This window comes from Eptatretus burgeri, chromosome 10 (genome assembly GCF_056783735.1).
Source record: "Eptatretus burgeri isolate ZD-2024b chromosome 10, Ebu_testis_v1, whole genome shotgun sequence".
In the NCBI taxonomy this organism is placed as follows: domain Eukaryota; kingdom Metazoa; phylum Chordata; class Myxini; order Myxiniformes; family Myxinidae; genus Eptatretus; species Eptatretus burgeri.
In genome coordinates this window covers 101,341,359-101,366,563 of record NC_140970.1, presented here as the reverse complement: position 1 = coordinate 101,366,563, position 25,205 = coordinate 101,341,359, and the positions used below count along the sequence as shown (strand labels likewise).

At 41.8% G+C, this 25,205-nt stretch overlaps 2 protein-coding genes across 5 annotated transcripts in view; one reads left to right on the top strand and one right to left on the bottom strand.

The window, feature by feature from the left end:
- IDH3G (isocitrate dehydrogenase (NAD(+)) 3 non-catalytic subunit gamma) overlaps positions 1-10,710 on the top strand; it is a 71,102-nt gene extending 60,392 nt beyond the window's left edge. For 2 of the 3 annotated variants that reach the window (XM_085899677.1, XM_085899675.1), the window contains 2 exons: positions 4,796-4,856; positions 10,411-10,601. In XM_085899677.1, coding sequence (XP_085755803.1) covers positions 4,796-4,856; positions 10,411-10,497 — 148 coding nt within the window. In that variant the 3' untranslated portion in view covers positions 10,498-10,601. Of the gene's footprint in view, positions 1-4,795; positions 4,857-10,410; positions 10,602-10,647 lie in introns of those variants that run through there. The other variant, XM_085899676.1, reaches the window with a different exon arrangement.
- Positions 10,711-10,757: 47 nt separating this feature from the next.
- LOC147019294 (lysine-specific demethylase 5C-like) overlaps positions 10,758-25,205 on the bottom strand; it is a 131,675-nt gene continuing 117,227 nt past the window's right edge. The window contains exons 26-28 of one of the 2 annotated variants that reach the window (XM_085899672.1): positions 24,229-24,298; positions 20,200-20,363; positions 10,758-11,418 (exon numbers count right to left, since the gene is read on the bottom strand). In XM_085899672.1, coding sequence (XP_085755798.1) covers positions 11,203-11,418; positions 20,200-20,363; positions 24,229-24,298 — 450 coding nt within the window. In that variant the 3' untranslated portion in view covers positions 10,758-11,202. Of the gene's footprint in view, positions 11,419-19,666; positions 19,791-20,199; positions 20,364-24,228; positions 24,299-25,205 lie in introns of those variants that run through there. The other variant, XM_085899673.1, reaches the window with a different exon arrangement.

Sequence of the window (25,205 nt, the reverse complement as noted above, 5' to 3'; positions counted from 1 at the left end):
ACGTGTGGAATCAGCAGTGCGGCCATTTGAGGTAAGGGAGGGGATGGAGGGGGAACATACACCAGAAACAGATTTGATTAAACGCCACCAGGATTTTGAGGAGGGAGAGAGGTTTGAGAGTTCAGACTTGAGATGAGAAAGATGTTGTTTTCTGGCTCTCCTGAGGGTAGATACACACTTGTTCCGAGCTTTGTGGAAAGAACTGAGATTGCCCTCAGTTGGGTTTGCTTTCCATGAGGCAAAGGCAAGTTGTTTCAGGACAACTGCCTCGCCACAAGCTTCAGTAAACCAAGGGCGGGAGGAAGAGTAAGACAACTGAACACGAGAGGGGATAAATCTGTGCATGAGGGAGAGCAAGTTTCTTTGAAAGAATTCCCAGGATGAGTTGATGTTTGAGAAAGTAGTGATAGGAGACCAGTCTGTAAGTTTGATGGCTGATCGGAGACCCTGCCAGTCGGCTTGAGTGAAATGCCAGACTCGACGGCGGTGAGGTGGTTCTCTGATAACAGCCAGAGAGATGTCCACTTTAACAAGGACGTGGTCAGAAGAACCAATTGGAGCGAAGGAAGAGCAGCAGATATTGTCAGGGAAATTTGTCAAAATCAGATCCAGAAGAGATGGAGTACCATTGGTTGAGATCCGGGTCGGGAAGTTGACCGATTGAGTCAGTCCCAATGAGTCACAGAAAGCTTTTGCTGATGTCCCATGGCAGGTGAGAGAGGTACCCACACCTAGCCAACTGGCGTGATGACAATTTAAGTCACCACATAAGAGGAAGAGAGAGTTTGGATGAGAAGATAGAAGATGGTCCATGTTTTCGGAGAGTGAGGTGTAGATGGAGTCATCACTGTTCGGTGGACGGTACAGTACACATATAAACATGAGGTGGGAGTGGAGGGGAAGCCGAAGCCAGAGGTATTCCTGGGGGTGTGGGGGAGTGAGAGCAGTGCAGGGAGAGTGAGGAATAGAGTCTTTGATGAAGAGAGCAACACCTCCACCAGGACGAGGCTCAGGTCTGTCATACCGTAAGAGGGAGTAACCGGGGAGAGATACTTGGGAGTCAGACACGTCTTGGGAGAGGAAAGTTTCTGTTAGGCAGATAATGTCTGGTTTGTCAGTGGCAACCTGCATGGAAAGATCTGAAAGGTTTGAGCGAAGGCCCCGGATATTTGAGGTCCACACTTTTAATGAAGAGGTAGGGGAGGAGGCTTTGGGTGCAGGAGGTGGAGGGGGCGGGGGAGGGTAGGACGAGGGACGAGGGGGAGGTAAGGAGGGTTGCTGAAGGAGTGTGGGGTATTGCAGAATAGCGAGGGGAGGGGGCCGAATGAGGAGGAGAAAAGGCTCTGTGGTGCTGGGGGAGAGGGGGGACAAGAGACAAGGAAGATGGCAGTTGAGGATTTGAGGAGGTGGAGTGAAGAGATGGAGGTGAGAGGGCAGTGGAGGGAGGCAGGTTGGTGGAATCGGAAGGAACCTGGATAGGATTCGGGTTTCATCTGTTACTCCTCTGCCCTCAAACCTATCTCGGCCCAACCAAGTGAGCCTTATTCAAAAAATCAAAATAAAAAAGAACCCAGATTCCAAAAAAACAAATAATTATTGGTGCCGTGTCCGATCAGGTTGAACTTTAAAACGTATATTCCCCATCACGACGAGGTCATAATTGTGAAATTTCATGTCGATCGATGAAGCGGTTCAAGAGAATTTTTTTTCAACATTTTCCTTCAATCCAACATGGCTGCCAATCCATGTGATCTATCAGGTCAGGTCAGGTATGGGAGCATGCATCGGAGCAGCGTGTCGCTGCATCCATAATTATATTGACCTTATCGATTATTCATGAACACCCTGGTATCCCCATGGCTTGGCGAACATGTGAAGTTCCCCTCGATCTGCCTAACTCTTCTGGCGAGTTTAAGGTTTTAAACCATGTGACCGATGCTGCAAAACCATGTGACCTATGACATCATAGATGGGGAACTTTTTGTTCCTTATGGATAGGTGGTCATAGCTGTAAAGTTTCTCCTCGATCTGTTCAGCCATTTCGGAGAAGATTTTTGAAGGTTTAAAAAAAATGGCTGCCGAACCATGTGACCGATAACGGTCCTTTTTTTATTTTTTGGTTTGTATGTTCACCAATTTATCCATAGATGACCTCATAAATTCATACTGATTGGATGTAGCGCTCTGCGTTTGCAACTGGGACGTTAAAACGAAGGCACCTATGACAGTAAGTACTCATGGGGAACGAGTGTGATATTTTTATGATGTGTCAAATTTCAATTTTAACTTGGTGTGGTTTCAGAGATACAGAGGTCCAAAGTTTCTCCTTTTTAGCTCGCCTGTTCGAAGAACAGAGAGCTATAGCGATACCCCTGGCATGAGCGTGAAAATGTTAAAGTTTTTGGTGCAAGTTATTTTTTCCTTTCTAATGTTTTTATCTAACACTTTTTTTATACGCCTGATATATATATATATATATATATATATATATATATATTTTTATGATATGATACATATTTTTATGATATATATATATATATATATATATATATATATATATATATGATTATGATATATATATATATATGATTATGATATATATATATATATATATATGATTATGATATATATATATATATATATATATATATATATATATATATATATATATATATATATATATATATATATTATTTATATATATATATTTATATATATATATATATATATATATATATATATATATATATATATATATATATATATATATATATATATATATATATATCAGGGCGTATAATGTGATACCTGTCTGTCCGTCCGTCCGTTCCTGTCCGCACTCTAACTCCCAGAGTTTTCAACTTTCACATTTCATATTTGGTACATAGGTACAGACTGTGGAGACGGTGTGTCGCGACATGCGTTCGTCATCTAAAGTGGTTGCCATGGCAACCAGGATGCTGTTTTCCATGTAGTAGCACAATTCTGTATATACCTTCTTGTTCGGGCGTATATTGTGCTCACTTGCACTCTTACTGATTACAACATACAAATACATATATTGCTTTAAAATTATTTGGATCAGACTTCACTGCAATGCTTTATAAAAATATTAATTATTAGACTCGTCTTTTAAAAACGATAAATGTATAAACAGGCGAGCATTGCGTGGCTTTGACACCAACTCTGGTTTCCATCATGGCTGCCACCCACACCATGTGAACTATGACATCATAATCATGATTACAACATTCCACATGAGTAATCGCTCTGACAGTGAATTTTGACAATCTGACGAGCAGTTGTAGAGAAAAGGGAATAACAAAATTCAGACAAGTACACACGCATGGACGGGACCAATCACTTAACCTCGCTTTTCGCTTCGCAAGCGTGGGCTCATGATCAGGTTTAATAAATAATGGGGATGGGACACACGAAGTGAAATGGCATTGAAACCAAAATGACTGAACAGCGAGTTTAACGTAGTGCTAACCCCCCCCCTCCCCTCCCCTCCCCTCCCCATTAGCTTCATGCTCATCTTAACACTATCAGACTCAATCAGGAACACAGGATTTGAAAGAACACGAACATTGTGAGTGCGTTTCATGTGAAGGGTCTTGCGATGTCCAAGTGTGGCCAAAACTTCAGGCCCACTGTGCCTCGTTTTCTGGGGCTGTCCAGGGCAATGCACAGTCGCTGGCTGGGCATCCCGATTGCATGTTAATGGGTTGGGGTCCCAGCTGGCTGTTGGTGTCTTGGCATCCGCTCTCTGTGGAGCAATGGGACCACTCCTTGGCTTTTTCCACAAGATCTTGGCTATTCCTTGTTCACCTTGGCGTCTTAGTTTTCTATAGGTTTTCTATTATCATCGCTTTTCCGAAACCTTGTTCATTCTTGGCTTTTTTCATTGGCTCCCCTTGGCATTTGTGAAAATGAGGAGTGGTCATACTGCTGTGGAGTTGCAGTTGTTGCTGCCTTGTATATGCAGCCTTCTGCTGTGCGGGTCTTGTGCATGCACTGCCGAAGGGCGAGGTAGCACACAGGGCTATGCGATTTGAAAAACTATTGTTGAAGGCTGCACGTAAACACACGTGTGCCCTCTTTATCGAGGTGATTTAAGATACACACGGATGGGAGATTGGAAAAGGACACACTAGGCCGAGGGTGATGGGTAATCTAACGAGACAGCCGAATCTGGTCGATGCAAGTTGGGGGTTACAAACATTTGTGCTGACAGTCATTAAGATATAACTGATAAATTAACCCCTCATTACCCCCACACCCCCTTCCCCTCACTCAGTCATTTTTCATGACCACTCCATGAAAGTCTCCAATAAAAGTACAAACTGGATTCAATTTTGCTTAACTTACAAAATCCAACAATTAAATTGGCTAAACCATTGTCTGTTTTGTATTCCATGTTTTTGATGACGCATGGCAACTCTAATACTGCACTTCCAACCTTTCATGACGCGATTTGTTTATGTTCATGTAAAACAGGTCAGTGGCACTGTCATCGTAACCTGCTTGCTTTTTTTGATGCAATTTGCTCATTGGATCAGTCTGGGAAAGCTTTGTTTAGCAGTAACCATGGTAACGTTATGTTGAAAAATCCTGTTCATTTAAGACCTTGTTTGTTGAGTAACATCGGTTATTATCTTCCAACATCTTGTTTTCTATCTACCGTTTGCTCGTTTTTGATCCTCCAAATGCATTGATGCAACTATTCTCGTGACAGCTTTTTGGTTTGTCAACAGCACTCGGTTAAATCGCAGCGTTCAATTTTGTTCGGCAGGTTGAATGACTTGGCTTTGCTCGTCAGAGATGCTGTGATCAAGACGATCGGTGAAATGAAGGTGAGTCGCACGCACGCACGCACGCACGCACGCACGCACGCACGCACGCACGCACGCACACACACACACACACACACACACACACACACACACACACACACACACACACACACACACACACACACACACACACACACACACACACACAACGAAATGGACAAGGCTAATAAGGGTGATTGTTCAATTTTCATCATAATGAAAGTCATTTGGTGTTTGTTAGGTATTGAGAGAGAGGGAGGATAAGAGGGAGGATGGGGGGAGAGATGAGAGGATGGGGAGAGAGGATGATGGGGGGGAGATGGGGAGGGGGAGAGAGGAGGGGAGAGGGAGGATGAGGGGGAGAGGAGGGGAGAGGGGAGGGGAGAGGGGAGAGAGAGGAGGGGGGAGGGGGGAGGGGAAGAGAGGAATGAGAGGAGGGGAGAGAGAGAGAGAGGAACTAGAGGGGAGAGAGAGAGAGAGGGAGGGGGGAGAGAGAGAGGAGGGGGAGAGAATTTTTCATTAGAGGAGGGGAGGAGAGAGGAGAGAGGGAGGGAGGGGAGAGAGAGAGAGAGAGGGTAGGAGGAAGAGGAGGGGAGAGGAGGGGAGGGAGGATGCGAGAGGAGGGAGGATATAGAGAGAGACAGAGATGTTACTTACCAGAGGAGGGGATACATATACAGATATACTACCAGAGAGAGGAGACATATTTGATTAATACGAGAGGAGCAGAGAGAGGACGCATATATCATTATATATATATAGATCATTAGATTATGCATACGAGGATATGAGATTAATAATATTGCGACAGGATGACGATGATGAGAGATATATATATACCATATATATACGCATCATATATATATACCATATATATTTTTTCAATTATAACACGACGATATCATTATTTAATTACGACACAGGATTATATTATACACAAACACATTATCACACTTTACATTTTTCATATAAAATACTATTATCATTATGACATATATATATATTACCACTAAACATTTACTAATACCACGACGCATACATACTAATTACTTATACTAATAATATATAATATTTTTAATGACGCATTATTACTGCGATTACACATTTTTCATTACTAAGAGACACATTACACACACACACACACCATACTATTATTAATACTTACCATTTTTCATCATTATTCAATTACATATTTTACACATACTATATACAATACTATTAATACCATCATTAATAATTACTTCACTATAATATCACATTTATCATTACTATTACATATGTAATCATATGAGCATTACATTATCGATTATAGGGTATTTACACATATCATCATCATTATTTTTACCAATATATTATTACATTCATCATTTACACTATTACATATCATCATCACCATTTTTTAAAATACACATTTTTGACACTACATCACACATGACACACTACCATACATTTTTTCAATAATATTTACCACACGCACATTAATACCATTACTTACGCACTACAGGACCATTTACACATACATGATTTACACACATTACTACCATACTAATACATTATTTACTTACACACATCATACAATACCACTATTTTAACACACACACGACGCACACACACACATTTTTTCACACTATTACTTACATAATACCACACACACATACTCATATTAATATTAATAATAATATACCATTTTTCATATAAATGACCACACACTATTTTTCATTATTACACACTATTTAATACACTACACGATGCCATTACTAATTATCATTACATTATTTGATTACTAATACATTACTAATTAATTATTACTTACTATTAATGACATTACTATCATACTACATATCACACTATTATCATTACTTATTTACTATTATTTACTATCATTACTATTACTATCATTAATTCATTACTACATACTACACACACACCACACTGTTAATAATGCGATGACACGACACTAACACATGACATGCGACACACACACACATTACTCATTTTTCAATTACCACATTTACTTCACCATAATACTCAATCATTACTACTTTATTCATCATTACCACACACTATTTTTACTATCATTACTAATCATTTATTTTTATCATTCACACTACATTTACGACACACACACACATTAATTAGATCGATTACCACACACACACAGGGATATTTATCATTATTATCATTATTTCATTTATCATTACCACACGTTTTACCACACACAATACAACTATTTATTAATAGACACATTTTTATTACAGTTACACATGATACTAAGACATTTTCATTATCATTTACGCACACACACAATTACACATTACACACACACACACACACACACACACACACACACACACACATTATTGACAAGATGCACACATAATGCATTATTTTATTATGATGTGACACCTAAAAAGATGACGACGGAGAGAGAGATGATGATCAGGAAGAGATGATCGATGATGATCGCAAAGAAGATGATGATGATCTAAGAGAAGATGATGACGATGATGATCAAAAGAATTTTTAATATTATGACGACGCAAGGGGGAAAGATGACACATATTTACGACGCAAAAAGAGTATTTTATCGATCTAGAAAAGATGATGATGATGACTAAGAGATTATTGATGACTCCAAAAAAGATGATGATGACCAAAAAAGATGATGACGCAAAGGGATGATGATGATGTGATGATGATGACTCAAAAAGATGATGACGATCAAAGAAGATGACATATGATGATGACATAGATGACGAAAAGATATAAGATGACGAGTTTTAAAAAGAGATGATGACGCAGGATGATGAAAGATGAGAAATGATAAGGGAAGATGATGATGACGAAAAATGATGACGATCTAAAAGATGACATATGACAGACGCATAAAAGATGACGACTCAAAGATGACGACTCAAAAGATGATACGACATTATTATTTATTATCGATGATGACATGATAACCTAAAGATGATGACATGAAGATGAACGACGCAAAGATATTATTTTTAATATTTACACATGATAAGAAGATGATGATGACGGTGTTAGATGATGATGACTATCCAAAAGATGACATGATACGGTGATGATGACGTGATGATCAAAAAGACATTTATTATGATGATGACTAAAAAGATGATTTTGATGATGATGAGCATAGACATGACGAACGTGATGATGATGATGACGCAAAAAGATGATGATGACGACAGCATATTTTACTATTATTTACGACGCAAAAAGATACAGATGATGACCAAGGGAAAGACATATTTACGACGAAAGATATTTATTATTATTTAACGACCAAAAAGACATTATTTTATCGATGACGCAAAAGATACATTATTATTATGACGACGCAAAGATACATGACATATGACGACATGATGACGCAAAAGATGACATTATGACGATCCAAAAGAGATGACATATTATTATTTAAAAATCAAAAGATGATGATTTAATATTTAATAATGCATGATGACATTGATGATGACCTAAAAAGATGATGATGATGATGAGAGATGACATAACGATCAAAAGATGATGATGATCGTGAAAGAGATGACTCCAGAGATGATGATGATGAAAAAGATGATATTGATGATGACAAAGACAATTTTATGATGACATGACGCAAAAAGATGATGACATTTATCGAGACATGATGACGATCTAAAGAAAGATGATGATGATGACCCAAAAAGACATTAATATTACTTGATGACGACCCGAAAGATGATGACATTTGACGACCCAGACATAGAGAGATATTTTACGATAGAGAGAAAGATGATGAGACATGATGACGACTCAAAAGAAGATTATTGACGACGATAAATGACGATGCATTTATATTTACCAGAATATACTATGACAGACCAAGAGGAGAGGAAGAGAGAGGGAGGATGGGGGAGAGGGAGAGAGAGGAGGATGGGGGGAGAGGGAGAGAGAGAGGAGGATGGGGGAGAGGGGGGAGAGAGAGGAGATGGGGGGAGAGGGAGAGAGAGGGAGGATGGGGGGAGAGGGAGAGAGAGGGGAGGATGGGGGAGAGGGAGAGAGAGGGAGGATGGGGGGAGAGGAGAGAGAGGGAGGATGGGGGAGAGGGAGAGAGAGGGAGGATGGGGGAGAGGGAGAGAGAGGGGGGGAGAGGGAGAGAGAGGGAGAGAGGGGGGGGAGAGAGAGAGGGAGGATGGGGGGAGAGGAGAGAGAGGGAGGATGGGGGGGAGAGAGGGAGAGAGAGGAGGATGGGGGAGAGGAGAGAGAGGGAGGATGGGGAGAGGAGAGAGAGGGAGGATGGGGAGAGGGAGAGAGAGGGAGGATGGGGGGAGAGGGGAGAGAGAGAGGATGGGGGAGAAGAAAAGAGAGGGGAGAGAGAGAGAGGGGATGGGGGGGAGAGAGGGAGAGAGGAAGGATGGGGGGAGGGAGGATTGGGGGGGAGGGAGGATGGGGGGGCATAAATTAGGGGGGTGAAGAAATGAAATGCTTCATGGGATGAAAGTCAGGTATTTGCAGTAATGGATAATTATCACACAGATATGTGACACGGAAGTGAAGTGGACAGAATTGACACGGCACGTATGAGAAGCAAAAAAGGTGTATTTTGTTGTTAGTTTTTAGACAATTTTGGTTAAGACTACCTGACTCTTCGTTACTCTCCATTCATGTGTTCTCACACTGCTAATAAATAGTATAAGCCCAATAAACTTGGCCAAAGGTGGCATAACCTCCCAACAAGACTCAGTGGTACAATGGCGATAGCATCTGCTCTGATTCTTGGAGGTCGGTTGTTCGAACTCTGGCAGAGTCGTACCAAAGACAAAATTCTGCTTTCTTGCTTGATTCTCAGAATTTGATAAAACAATCAAACCCCCCCGAAGATTTAAATCAATGAGGAGGAGGGGATGCCTTCATGATTGCCCTGCTGAGTGCAGAGAGAAAAGCAATGTCATAAAGATGATGTCACTGGTACCCAGAGTGCTCTGGGAAGTGGCATCGGTTCTATCAAGCTGAGCAGATGTTTGTGTGAGTCAGTCAAGTTGTCTCGTGTATGTAACACATGCTCGATTTGTCGCAGGTCCTCCATGAGCATTACACCCTACAACTCCTGCCCCCCACCCCCCACTTCTCCACAAAAAAAACCCAAGTAGTTCTGTGCAAGCCAATGAGGCATTTCCAATCTGTTCCAAGAAACGCCTCTATTTGGTTTCCCCTACACTGCCTCTTGAATGCTGACGTCACAATGCTGAACTTGTACCAATTGGCTGGTGAAGTGAGCAGAGTGGTGAAATTAATTTTTTTTAAGGTTGGGGATTGTCAGCAACAGCATGGCCTTGGCAAAACTTGGCAATGTTGCATTCGAGGAGTCGGGCACCAACGCTTGATGAAGCCCTGTTTTCATCACAGGTCGGCGATTTTTATAATGTAGGACGTGAACGATGCAACATGACACGAAAGGCACACTTTATTAGTAATATTATTATTGTTTTTTTTGTTGTTGTTCGGGAACAGATCTGGTAATAAACAATCATGATTTGTCATCTCGCTTAATGTCCTTTTTGTCCTGCAGGTCCACACCCCAGACATCGGCGGTGAAGCTACCTCGGCGGATGTTGTGCAAAACGTTGTGCGGCTTCTGCAGGAGCCGATCCCCTGAAGACTTTGGAATGTCAGTAGTCATTTGTTTTGTGCGTGTGTGCCGTGATACGGAAACTTGCCCGTGTAGTAACATGATAAATAAAGTTCATTCCATGCGGATCAGCAGCTGGTCCATTTTTTTTTTTTTTAATGTGTGTGTTTTTAACAGAGTGAAGTCATCGAGGCAGATCGTGTTTTTAAAGGCAAAATCTGCACAGGTATAGAAAACAAAGGTTTGAGAATTTGGAGTGCACGTAAAGTCTAAGGGAGTCAAGTTTGTGTTTGTTTTTTCCAGTTGGTCCAAAGGTCAATTTAAACCGCATATCATGCGAGTACATGTAACTTCCCTGAATACAACATTCGTCATGTTCTCAGAAGCTACAAACAAAAAAAAAAAACTTATTTTACAAATACTGTAACATGTTACAATAAATACAAGTTTTCTGCAACGTGTGCAGCCTATCCATCTGCGCCATGAAGCCTTCCCAGTGTGCCTGTACATGCATAGCAACATCCATGTTGATACAGATATGGCTTCAAAACAAATAAATGACATGTACAGCGTCTCGTGTACAGTAGGTAACCAGTCCTCGATCCTTGTGGACAACGTCTAGGCTGTAAAATAACTTTTCCGATAGAATAAAGCAGAAGATGCAGAAATATCAAATTTGTTTTGTTTGCTTGGAGTTCCGGTGAAGCAATTTTTTACACACCGCGGGCAACCTCACGTCTGCAGTCCTTTCACGTCGTCGCTCGTGCACCCCGTTGCTGGTTCAGGAGAGTTGCCATAGTTTTCGTTTTCCAGCTCCTCTTTGATCTTCTTTCCACCTTCTTCACCGTCGCCGCAATCTTCAACACCATCTTGACCCAAATGTGGCTTTCGCTTGCAGTGCTGCTGCCTGTCCCGCGTCTTGGCCTTAGCAACGGATGTCGAGCCAAGCTGGGCAGAACACAGACGGGAAGAAAAGAGTTATTGAAATCAAATCTCAGTCCTTCGAGCAATTATCCACCAATCGTATCGGTTGTCTCTTTTCACTGAGCTGCACTGCTGAACAATACTCGAAGCAAGAAAATTAACACCGTGTTATAATCTATAGCAATATCTGAACAAGAGCGGTCAATGGCACGCCATCGCAAATCTTCCCACCGATAACAAAGTCGAAAGATGTCAAAAAGTTCCACCAGGAATGAATGACCCAATATCAGAGGTACTTTTTTTTTTTTCTTCCCATTTTGACCCATGTGACCCAAAGTCCCCACCCCCTGGAGGCATGAACTGGGGGTCAAATCCATAAAATCGTTACATATTTCATACGTCTCCCAACGTTGATTGCTTATATGAAGTTTCATTAAAAATGTGCCCACAATTGCATTTTTATTTTTTGGGGTATTTGACCTTTTGACCCCACCTCAGGGGGCGGGGCCAAAATGATACTCTCTTGCCCTGCGGTAACCACGACTCCCATGTTTGGTGAATGTCTGCCCAACTCTTTAGAAGGAGATAATGTGGAGCAAATTATAATATCCCCCGTTTTTTTTTTAGCTCACCTGGAACATATTTCAGGTGAGGTATGAGCATTGTGCGGTGTCAGTCATTATGTAAACACTCAGATATTCTTTAAAACTACACCACAACCTTCTTCACCTGTGATGGATTAAAGTTTGCTCATGGCATTAAAAAAAATTAGGGTCCAAGGAGGTGGAAGGGGGTTGGGGGTGTGTCAGAGGGTGTGGGTTTAACTCCCCAAAATAGGTATTTGCTCTTCTCAAAATGCACACGATTCCGATGAAATTTGATCACAACCTTCATCACCTGTGATGGTATTTACTTTCTTCTCCGTTGCCTATTTTGTAGCCTGGTGTTGGCTTAGTGGTTAGGGTGGCGGCTTGGGATCCTAGCTTGGGATCCTCGGGTCCTGAGTTCAACTGAGTTCAAGCCCCATTGGCCGCTGAATGAAAAATACACCAGGAGGTTGACTCAGCCTGTCATCCTTCCGAGGTCGGCAAAATGAGCACCAGTGTGCTGGTAAGGGGGACACTGCATCAGCGGCATAGCCGCGTCCCAGCCAATGATGCAACCAGCAGCCACAGGCTGCACTCGATAGAGACCTATTTTGTGGGTTGTCCACACCTGCCAGTGGGTTAACACCCTGGTTCTACCAGGTGAGCACCAGGGCATTGCCCCTATTTATTTATTTATTTTTCAAAAAGCATGGAGGTAATTAATTACCTGAATATCTTCGATATTCAAAGTCTTAACTTGTCAATATACTCCATCCAGATCCCAACATGCATTCAGTGGAGTGTAATCACACTGCGCCGCCCAGACTACATGATGTTTTACATCACTGGTTTGGTTCAGATTACTTGGGCTGAGTCTTCACTTAATGCTGGTAACTTGGTCTTGTTTTCATGTGAGTGTTTTGTTGAGAACAAATGTGCACGTGCAGGCACGCACACATACACCAAGTTAACTGTACAATCTATCAGGAGTCGAACAATTTTGTTTAGCCATGACGAGTTAACTGAATGTGGTCTCGATGTGGAAAGATGTCAATAGTCCAGCGGAAATGTGAAAAAGCATGTTGTGGCGTCATTAAGTTTTTTTTTTTTGTTTGTTTTTTGTTGTTGATTCATCATCTCTGAGCTATCCTGAATCTGAATCAGCTGGGAGCCAGACTCGCACCCTTGAGGAATTTTTTTTGAGGCGAAAAACAAAATGGCCACCACCGACTTTCGATAAATTCTGTTTTGGGCTATATCTTCACTTCTAATGCACTTACACACGCAATTTTGGTGTCTACTACTGTTTTCATGGTCACGGAATCCGATAAAGATAAGATTGAAGGTGTATATATAGAAGACCCGTCTCATATTTTCAAGATGGCCACCATTTTAATATTAAAAATGGCTATTTTGCAGTTCCACTGATCACTTTGAGTAAGAAATTGAATTTGATGAACCCTCAAATATTAATACTATGTACAATAATAGTCAATGGCAGCTGAAGTAACTTACTTGCAATGATCAATGAATTGATGATTATATTGGAATACTATTTTTACACCAATATATCCGGATACATGTGGGTAGTTGACTATGACTTTGGGTTATATATTAAAGTAAGTATGTACATGTATATGATTTTGAAATTACCTATTATTTTTCGGCAAACAAATATTAACTTTGTTGAGGATGCAATGTTATACATTATGTTCAATCTTCGTCATCGTCGTCATGATTATCAGCTACTGCCCTTGTCTGTTCGTTACAACAGTCTGATCCAGCATTACAACTGCAAAACATCGAACATGACATCTGTGCTGCCACACAACCACACCTCCCGGTGGAACATGGCCGGCTGGTGGAGCATCCACACTTGATCAGCTGCAGAATGGTGACTGGTGCAGCAGACACATCAGGTGGAAGTGTGGTTGGCCACAACGTCGCACCGTCCTCACCTTCTTGCCATCCATACTTGATGGGATCCAAGTTCGGAGGGTCTGACTGAGTGGCCGATTTCCATATAATGACTTGATGATGAGCTCGATGTACATGTTGAACAAAGGCATCATGCGATGGGGGCAACGACTTCAATTTCAGAGCAGAGGTAATCATGGAGTTTGCCATCTTCGACTTCCACAACTGATACCGGTGTGTGGACATATCACCTTCGACTTTGGAACCATAACAGGCAGCAATGAAGGTAGTTGCCTCAGATATCATCTTTTCCTCGTCTGCTTCCAGCTGACCAAGTAAGGTGGGATGATGTTCGCCCATTAGTACCTTCAGCGCTGTGGCCTTTCCAATGCCAAACAAATACGACACAGTATCGCATCCGGTCAGAGCATGTACAGCAGGCAGATATTTGGCGATGCTTTTGTGTTTCAGTGCTGTTTGGCGAATGTCTACGTTCGCCCTCCCAGCACACGGACTCTCCATGCTGACATCCACAGTCATCTTCTCCTCGAGGAAGAAATGAATAAACAGGACAAAGACATCTGTATCGTCGCAGACCACTTTGATGTATGAGTCATCACTGACACCTGATACAATTCTAAGTGATGGATGATGATGACATCTGCTTCTTCATGGTGTGTTTTCAGATCCTGTCTCTGGAGAGTGGAATTGTTCCATACTTGTACTGGTGTAGGATCTTTTCCGGTGATCACCAGTTTGGTCTGGTTGTCCACAATGTGGGTCATCAGATACTGACAGATCAAATCGATCAGTTGTACTTTGTTGTGGGCTACATTTAGGACCACTTTTTGTGCTGGAAGTGTTGTGTGTAAGTTGAGATGTTTTCGACTTGAATCATGACCTGCACGACTGGATCTCGTCATTCGTTTTGTGCTGATTTTGATGTACCTGTCGAAAATCAGGTATACGTCACAACACTCCAGGTGGTATTTGGTTCCCATGAAGTTGATCACATAATCCTCAACTGTACCATTTGTGGGCCAATGTACAGTGCATAACATGGTGCATCCATCGATGATGACAGCATCTGGAACACCTTGGATTCGACTTGATTGCTCAACTTGGAGTTTCGTCTTCAGGATTGCTTTCGACTGAGCCCGCATCGCACCGCTCTCATCAAACAAGGAGGCTGGGACAGGGGACAGTTCGTAAGAGAGGACATCCTTGATATCAATATCCCTGTATTGTTGGAGACATATGACTCGGGTGTAGATCAATTCGGTATCATATACTGGCCTTCCATCCAGCTTGATGCTCTTTTTGGTGGAAGTCATCAGGGTCACTTTCTTGATTCGTGTCTTGTTGAAGCTTATTGGCCATCCAGATTCAAATTCCGCCATCTGTTGTCGTCCAATCTTGAGAGAATCATCAACCTTTACCTTGTCTGTCGCATGAAACTTAGTAGTAGACACCAAAATTGTGTTTGCAAGTGCATTTGAAGTGAAGATATTGCCAAAAACTATTTATTGAAAGTTGATGGTGGCCATTTTGTTTTTCTCCTCTAAAAAAAAATTCCTCCCGGGTGCGAGTCTGGGCACCTGGCTGATTCTCATTCAGGATAGCCCAGAGATGATGAATCAACCAAAAAAAAAAACCTTCAAAATGACGCGAAAGCACGCTTTGCCCTGAAATGGCTGTTTGGCATCGAGACTACAATTTATCTGACAAAGGACGATGGTGCGTTGTTAGCACAAGATTCCTACGGTGCCTTGAGAAAATATTCACACCCCTTGATGTTTGTCACACTTTGTTGTGTTACGGCCTGAATTCAAAGTTGATTAAACTTAAATTTTTTTTGTCACCGATCTACACAAAATACCTCGTAACGACAAAGTGAGAACATGTTTTTAGAAATTTTTACAAATTAATTTAAAATTAAAAGCTGAAATGTCTTGCATCAATAAGTATTCAACCCCCTTCACTCTGACACAGTAAATTGAGCTCAGGTGCATCCAATTTCCTTTGATCATCCTTGAGACGTCTCTAAAACTTGGAGTCCACCTGTGGCCAATTCAATTGATTGGGCATGATTTAGAAAGAGAGACACCTTTCTATATAAGGTTCCACAGTTGACAGTGCATGTCAGAGCAGAAACTCTCAACATGAAATCCAAGGAACTGTCCGGAGAACTCTGAGATACAATTGTGAGGAGTCATAGATCTGGGGAAGTGTGTAAAACAAGTTCTTGAGTGTTGAAGGTTCCCAAGAGCACAGTGATCTCCATCATGAGGAAATGGAAAGAATATGGAACTACCCAGACTCTTCCGAGAGCGGGACGTCTGACCAAACTGATCAACTGGGCAAGAAGGACCTTGGTCAGCGAGGTGACCAAGAACCCAATGACCACTCTGATATAACTCCAGAGTTCCTTGGCTGAGATGGGAGAACTTGCCGGAAGGACAACAATCTCTGCAGGACTTCACAAATCTCGGCTTTATCAGAGAGTGGCCAGACAGAATCCACTCCTGAGAAAAAGACATGACAGCTCACCTGGAGTTTGCAAAAAGGTATGTGAAAGTCTCTGGGAGCATGAGGCAAAAGATTCTGTGGTTGATGAGATGAAAATTGAACTCTTTGACCTGAGTGCAAAGCACAATGCCTGGAGCAAACCGAGCACAGCTCATCACCCATCAAACACCATCCCCACCATGAAGCTTGGTGGTGGCAGCATCATCATGCTATGGGGATGATTTTCAGTGGTAGGGACTGGGAGACTTGAGGATAGAGGGAACAATGAATGGAGTCAAATACAGGTAAATCCTTAAGAATAACTTGCTTCAGAGTGCAAAATACCTCAGACTGTGGCAAAGATTTACACTCCAACAGGACAATGACCTCAACCATACAGCCAAAGCAACACTGGAATGGTTTCAGAACAAGAACGTGAAAGTTCTTGAGTGACCCAGCCAAAGCCCAGACTTGAATCCCATTGACAATCTGTGGAAATACTTCAAGATTGTCAAGTTGGATGGGGAATGTCAGTGAACAGCAGAGCTTCAGCAAATCTACAAGGGAGAATGGGAGAAAATCCCCAAATCCAGGTGTGCAAAGCTGATACAGACATACCCAAGAAGACTCAAAGCTGTAATCGCTGCCAAAAGAACTTCTACAAAGTATTGACTCAGTGGGTTGAATAGTTATGTAAATAAGATATTTCTGGATTTCACTTTAAATAAATTTTAAGACATTTCTGGGTTACTTTGACGAGGAAACTGAATCTGACCATATTTGGATGATTGGGTCGCTTATTCAATTCATAAATTGTGATAAAAATCTTCAATTTTTGTTGTACAGGAGTATCTGACCACTTTCTGCATTCGCACAAATCCCCCTTACACTGTAATATGATGAACCTTAATCCGAACCCAAAGGAAAAGGGGAAAAAGAAAAATCCCATTCATGTCATTGAATTTTTAAAATTCCTCATCCTGAAATCCTGAGGGACAAAAAAGTCTCGGTCTCTCTGTCTCTCTGTCTCTCTGTCTCTGTGTCTCTGTGTCTCTGTGTCTCTGTGTCTCTGTGTCTGTCTGTCTCTCTCTCTATCACAATGTCTCTCTGTCTGTCTGTCTCTCTCTCTCTCACTCTCACCCTCTCTGTCTGTGTCTCTGTATCTATCTCTCTCACAATCTCTCTCTCTTTTTCTCTCTCTCTCTCTCTCTGTCTCTATATCTCACAATCTCTCTCTCACAATGTCTCTGTCTCTATATATCTATATCTCTCTCTCACAATGTCTCTGTCTCTATATATCTATATCTCTCTCTCACAATGTCTCTGTCTCTATATATCTATATCTCTCTCTCACAATGTCTCTGTCTCTATATATCTATATCTCTCTCTCACAATGTCTCTGTCTCTATATATCTATATCTCTCTCTCACAATGTCTCTGTCTCTATATATCTATATCTCTCTCTCACAATGTCTCTGTCTCTATATATCTATATCTCTCTCTCACAATGTCTCTGTCTCTATATATCTCTCTATCTCTCTCTCACAATGTCTCTGTCTCTATATATCTCTCTATCTCTCTCTCACAATGTCTCTGTCTCTATATATCTCTCTATCTCTCTCTCACAATGTCTCTGTCTCTATATATCTCTCTATCTCTCTCTCACAATGTCTCTGTCTCTATATATCTCTCTATCTCTCTCTCACAATGTCTCTGTCTCTATATATCTCTCTATCTCTCTCTCACAATGTCTCTGTCTCTATATATCTCTCTATCTCTCTCTCACAATGTCTCTGTCTCTATATATCTCTCTATCTCTCTCTCACAATGTCTCTGTCTCTATATATCTCTCTATCTCTCTCTCACAATGTCTCTGTCTCTATATATCTCTCTATCTCTCTCTCACAATGTCTCTGTCTCTATATATCTCTCTATCTCTCTCTCACAATGTCTCTGTCTCTATATATCTCTCTATCTCTCTATCTCTCTATCTCTCTATCTCTCTATCTCTCTATCTCTCTATCTCTCTATCTCTCTATCTCTCTATCTCTCTCTCTCTCTCTCTCTCTGTCTGTCTCTTTCTGTCTCTCTCCTATCTTCCTTCAACCGTCTCAGAGGTTTCGTCACTCAAACTCTTGGGTCTCACTCTCAACCATGATTTCTCTTGGGGAAGCCGCATTTCCAAGTTGGCCTCCAAAGCCAGACGCCAACTGGGCATCCTCCGTCGTTCAAAGTCCTTCCTTGGCACACCTGAGCTACTATCCACCTCCAAAGCTTTCATCTCTGCAGCTTGATAGAGTGCTCGCTCCCCTGCCTCACATTTTTCTCAGCTTGACACCATATAAACCAAGGCTTTCAAGATCATTGAAATCACTCGCGATGAAGCTGAATCTATGGGTCTATTATTTCGTCAACGACGACAAGTTGGTGGTCTCTGTCTTCTTCCACACCATTTCTGGTCTTGCACGCTCTGTCCCCCCACCCCTCCAATTATCTGCAGGATGCACACGGTTCACCAGAAACCTCCTCCTCGTGAAACTGCCTCAATCCAGAACCACTGCTCACCTCTCACTTATTCCTCTTTTCCCATCTGTGGAATCACCTTCAACACTCTCCTCAATCTCATTCATCCCTCCCAGTCTTCAAGACAGCTGTTCACCACCTTCTCAGGTGGTGGAGAGTTGTCTTTAAGGTGGTGATAAACAGCTGACCCCCCCCACCCCCCATCCAAAGCCAGGATATTTTCGATCCCTGTCAAACCATCCCCACCCCTCCCAAAATTTTGCTTACATATCCATCTCATCCACCCCTTGCATTCTCCCATAACCATCGCTTTCCCAATCGCCACTCCGATTTTTAATGCGCCACTCAGCTTTGTATGCATCTTACTCCTCTGTAAGTGCGCTCTCTCAGAACATCCACTCCAGAAAGTTATACACACAGTATAGCTTATAAATATTATAATTTATAAACTTAAACTTTGAAATCACTGCAAATCAATTATCAGATTTATCACGGAAGAATCTTACTGACATCAGCTGAGAAAACTTTCTATCAAAAGCCTTTGCTGCGCGAGTACGCTTTTGAGCTTTCCGAACATCTTTGAAGTATACATTTAGTTTTGGGGGTTTTTTTTAATAAAAATTTTTTTACCACGCATGAGTTCCTGAGTACCAGTGAAGTGAACCGCTGCCTATATCGAACATGGAATAAAGAAAATATGTATAAAATTGAGAACTTAAACGAGCTGAGTATAAATTCATACACACCTGTCACTGGTTTTCTCTGTTTACATGTTTGCCGTGTAACCCCTCGCAAAACAACTCTCCATTAGTCTTGTATGATCGCATAACCTCTGACCCGACATCCGTGAGACTTTTCTTCCTGATATTATAAATAACACACCTTGTTATTCAGAAAATGTATTTGGAAGTTATTTTCACGTCGCTTTTGCTCAGTTAGTATGATGTATCGTGTTAAAAGGTTAAGAGCATGATATGGAAAGGATGGTCCAAATGACCTTTTTACTTTTTTATTTTTACTGTGCACTACGTTTCGCCGGACACGGGCAAAGTCCAAGTCCTTGGCATTCCAAGTCCGAATCCCCCACCAAATGGACTTGCGTCCAACATCATTGATGAAGTGGACTCATGATTCCACAATGCCTTGCTTGAAAAATATCAATAATCTCATGGAGTAGTTTACCTCCCAACATTGGCAATGTAAACAAGATTGGTTTCAGCCAAACTTATCAAACAGATGATTCAAAAACAAATGGCTGTTCAGTGCTCACCTGGTCGAAGTAAATCACTTGGCAAGGGGCAGGCTGCAGCGAGCGCAAGATTCGCCAAAGTTGCTCCGTCTCATTAAAGGTCACTTCTAAGAGATCTCCTTCCAGAAGTACTTCCTCCAGATCCTCCAACATTTCCATCTCACCCAACTCACCACTTGGCCTTGCTGCACATCAAGCAATGGCAAAAATGTGTACAAGCATAACAATACAACTAGATAATAGCTTGCATAGAGGGGCTGTTAGGGTAAGTGCAACAAGCATGCAGGCGTGCACGCACGCACGCACACGGAGAGTCCCAAAATTACAGATCTGAATATACCCAAATATATACCTCTACATTAGAGCAACTGCCGACTGTACAACTCAATCGGGACATGAACTGTACCACTGTAGGGAGCTCAGCAAGCGGCTTAAGCACTCCAATGAAATGGATGGCAAGCGATAGCTATGTCCGAATGTCCAAACTATGTCCGAATTAGACAAATGAAAACATTTTTTGCAGTCTGAACTGCTGCTAAGTTCCATTCTGGAGCTTAAATTTTGCAATTCAGCTTAGATTAAGAGATTCTTAAGGTTATGGCAATGTGCAGAAATGAAATAAAGCCACCAATACTGGCATCTCCAGGCGTTTATAAGCATTGCAATGTACCCAGCGATTCGTAGCTGTGATGAACAGGCATTCAATAATACGAGTGAGGAAAGTGGGAAAAGAAAAATCTTTATCGTTAAGAAATCGTTGCGGCCTGTTCCAAATCATGGCATGGTTGAGCAGGCTAAAAAACATGGCGGCTTCAGAATCAAGCGAGGTAACCCAGGAACCGCCTTAAGACCCCAGAGAGTGAGGTGGTCGAGGATGCATCGAGTCAAGGATATTGTTACGTTTGAGGGGGGGGGTATGCATTCAAAGGGTAATTAGGATGTTTAATTAGGTATGCCATGCTGTTCGAGTTTACCAGGATCTCGATGTAATAAGTAGCAATTCAGTGGTGATAAGTTGTCTAGTAAATGTCCATTTCTTCAAGGGGGAAATGATAATTGTCACGTAATTAGATAGGGATACGGGATAGGGTAAGTGTGTCTGCGTAAACCCCTTTTAGTATTCTCTGGAGGCTTGCCGTGACGTCACAGGACAGTGCTGCGGATGGCTCCGCCCCGTGATTATGATTGGCGGAAGGCGACGGCGCAGGGCCAATAAAACGGCTCGATTGGAAGTGACGAGGACGGGAGGATAAAAAGGCTCTGTTCGGGTAAAAGGTGAAGAGGAAGAAGATCGGGACAGAAAAACCGTTTTGGTGGAGGTTGTTGTGCTGGGAGCGTGCTTTTTGTTGGGCTGTTTTCGATCCTGGTTTCATCGTGTCTTGTAGCCTTGCTGAGCCTTGTGCCTCACCTCGGTTGGCTCTGGGGTTCTGCTGGCTCGGAGTACGGGGTCGAACGGCGGGCGGACCTGCCTCCCTCTCCTGCTCGCAATTTGGCGCCAGAACTGGTTCCCTGGCGGCTGTGAGCGGACTTGGGCCAAGACCAGGAGGTCGACAGCACCACGGTTTCTCCTGCCCCCCTGACGAGAGCAAGGCCAGCTCGTCCGACGCCAATCCAGGGACTGTTGCGTCCACACCACGGGCCAGCCTGACCACCAGGACCAGCTACGTTTTGTGTGTGTGTGTGTGTGTGTGTGTGTGTGTGTGTGTGTGTGTGTGTGTGTGTGTGTGTGTGTGTACCTGGCGCCTTAGAGGGTTTGAGATTTGTATATTCATTGGAATTGTCTGTGTTTTCCCCACGCCCGAACCCACACCACCATCCCGTCGAATCTCCCCGGATCCCTCTTCTTGCCGAGTCTTGTTATTTCTGGTTAGAGAAATAAACGTTATCAACTCAGTGAAAAGCGACTCGTGCCACCTTCCTCGTCCCGTTTGCGGTAGAGCGATTGAAACCGCCATCTTTGGGTTATAGAAATAAACCGCCTCCATCGTTTCGGCTCATTCTACGTTGGCGGGACTGTTCAAGTCCCGTGGACGTCACAATATAATTAAATAAGGCTGTTATTGACAAAAGGGGTGATTTAAAACAAAAAGTTATTGACAAAATAACTTGTTATTGGCAAAAGGGGTGATTTCTTTCTTAATTTTTTTTATATTCTAAAGGGGATTTTATTCGTCCTCAAAAAAGGAAAAGGGATTCATACAGGTATCATACATACTGTACTATTTGTGGCCCTGAAAAGGGCCGTTTGGGTTTGATGAAGCTTTTCAGCTAAACACGAGGACATCCTCATCAATGCTTTCCTCGTCGAAGACGATCCTCGTTGTCGTCACTGTGATGGTCCTCGCAAAGCACAAAGTGGCCCTTCTAAAGGGTCACGTCACCGCCCCCCCCCCCCCCCAGCCTGTTGTCGGATGCACGTGCGCCAGCTTATTTGAGGTGGGTGCTCCATTATTCGACTCCAGCTATTGTGAATAATCATTTTTAATGCAAGACCAGGTGTTCATCTTCTTCTTTTGTGTTTAATGGTGTTTTCAGAGCCATGAGGCTCTATTTACACCACGCGCCTCAACACGCGGATGTCTCCGGGTGCCACTTTAAAAAAAATTGCGCACACTGTTAATAAAACGATGTACAACCTCTTAACCTGAACCAATCTTCGAAATTTAAACAGCGGAATTGAGCTTAACAGCAGTTCCGACTGCTAAAAACAAAAGTGTTCATTTGGAATATAATGAAAATTTCACCAGTGATCATTTTCAAGACAGATTTTTTTTTCTATTGCTGTGTATTAACCACACACCCTCAACCTTTACCTTTTTTGCTGATTAAAAAAAAAAAATGTGGTTTATGCACCGGAAAATATGGTACGCATGCAAAGTTTCAGGCTGCTCGGTTTTATGGTTTTTAGAGTTATGGAGGAGACACAACATTAGAGGGGAATAATTTACCAGCTAAATTAGCATGATGTGAGGGGGAGGAGGGTTCGGATTAGCTCTGTGGTCCACAACCAACTGAGAAAGCATTTTGGCATGGCTTTAATGATGAATCCCTGGTGAGGTTAAAATTGGAAACATTCTCTTCAAGAGACTGATGGAATTAACAATTTGGATGGGGACTGAGGAGATTATTTTATTTGCGCAATTTTCAAGGACTTGACATGTTTTTCAGGAATTTCCAGTACTTTTTTTTGCATTCCAGGAATTTTGCATTCGTGCTTGGGGCACCCAGTGTCAGATCATGGGCATTAAATAAATCTACCCCACCATTGTGAGTGTGATGAGATGACGACTTGCAATGTTCACCCACACACGTGGAATGATAAGGTGGTTGAACCACTGACCCCTGCCAGAGTCAGGGGGTATTGTGGGTGGGAAACGTTGCCAATTCTGAAAACAAATGCACTCACTTCCGGAGGGAACAGGTATTGACGAGTTCCAACAAAATTGACAGCAGGGACTGACCGACTGAAGAAAAGCTTGAATTAATATTTCTGAGCATATGCAGTACGTGGGTTCGAGTTAAAAGATTTCTGAGAATGTGGCTCTGCGGCTGATGCAGAGCTCCCCTGTAGGTTGGAGCAGTCACCTAGAATTTAGCTGGGCTGCCAGTGGTAACTCGCCAACTCTTTGTGAAAGATTCCGTTTACCTCCAACATTAAACAGCAATTCTGGCAGACGCCCCATCCGACGGAAGGCGCACTCAGCGATGCAACACCGTGCTTGCAAAACACCCAAGTGATGGTTTATCATGTCGTCGTAAACTAAGACGAGATGGCTCAAAGGTGAGTGATCTCTGAGCTATCCCTCTCTAACCCTTGATTTATTACAATACACATGGATTGGTATTGAATGCTCTCTATTCACCACTTCAAAGGACACGCAAGCTTCATACCATCTTTATCCACTTACTCCTCATATATTTGTTACATTTCACTTCGAACTGTGCTGCATTGTATAACGTATATACATTTTGGGATATCAAGTAAAACAAAGATGACTCATTTTGACCAAAATATTTTCACATGACAGTATTATCATCATAAGTTCTTACATGGGGTCGAAATTCTGCTTTGCAAGTCAAAATTGGAGTCCTTGAAGTCACTCTCACCATCAGATTGCACCTATTGGGGTGGTGGGGGGGACAAAGTATTCAATTTGTAATTAATCAAAAAATATGAAAACATGATTTGCTTTCATACATTATAGCACAGCATCAAAAACAGGATGGGTGAGAAGAGGAGGTCCATTTGATCTGGACTACCCCCATCCTGGACTCACTCCCTTTTTCAAGGCAAAACGAAAAGGAACATGGATCGCGAGGAAAACCCCTTTCGAACATTTATATCACCCCACTGATGGTGAGCGGTGAGGGCTGAATCAGTGGGGCGTCAATGACTTGTACATAACCAAAAAGTCACTTTCAGTGGTTGGGAATGTGATACACTGCCCCGATGATGCCCAGCAAAGGCTGAAACCGGTCAGTAGTTTCACCTTTTCAGCCACGGGTGACACTCACCATATGACGTGCGAGGTTGCAGTCAGGGTGAAATGTGTTGTGAGTTTACAATGAATATATATATATATATATATATATATATATATATATATATATATATATATATACATATATATATATATATATATAGCGTCAGGAAGGGCATCCGGCCATAAAAAAAAAAAAAACATTGCCTCAAGAAAAAGCCAAACCCCTGCACAGCAGGGAAAAATGGCTGTAAAAACGCTCATTTTTATATATACATACATATACACACATATATATTCATATATATATATATATATATATATATATACATACATATATATATACACACATATATCTATATACACATATATATATATATATATATATATATATATATATATGTATATATATATATATATATATACATATAAATATACACACACATATATATATATATATATATATATATATACATACATATACATACATATACACATATACACACATATACATATATATATATATATATATATATATATATATAT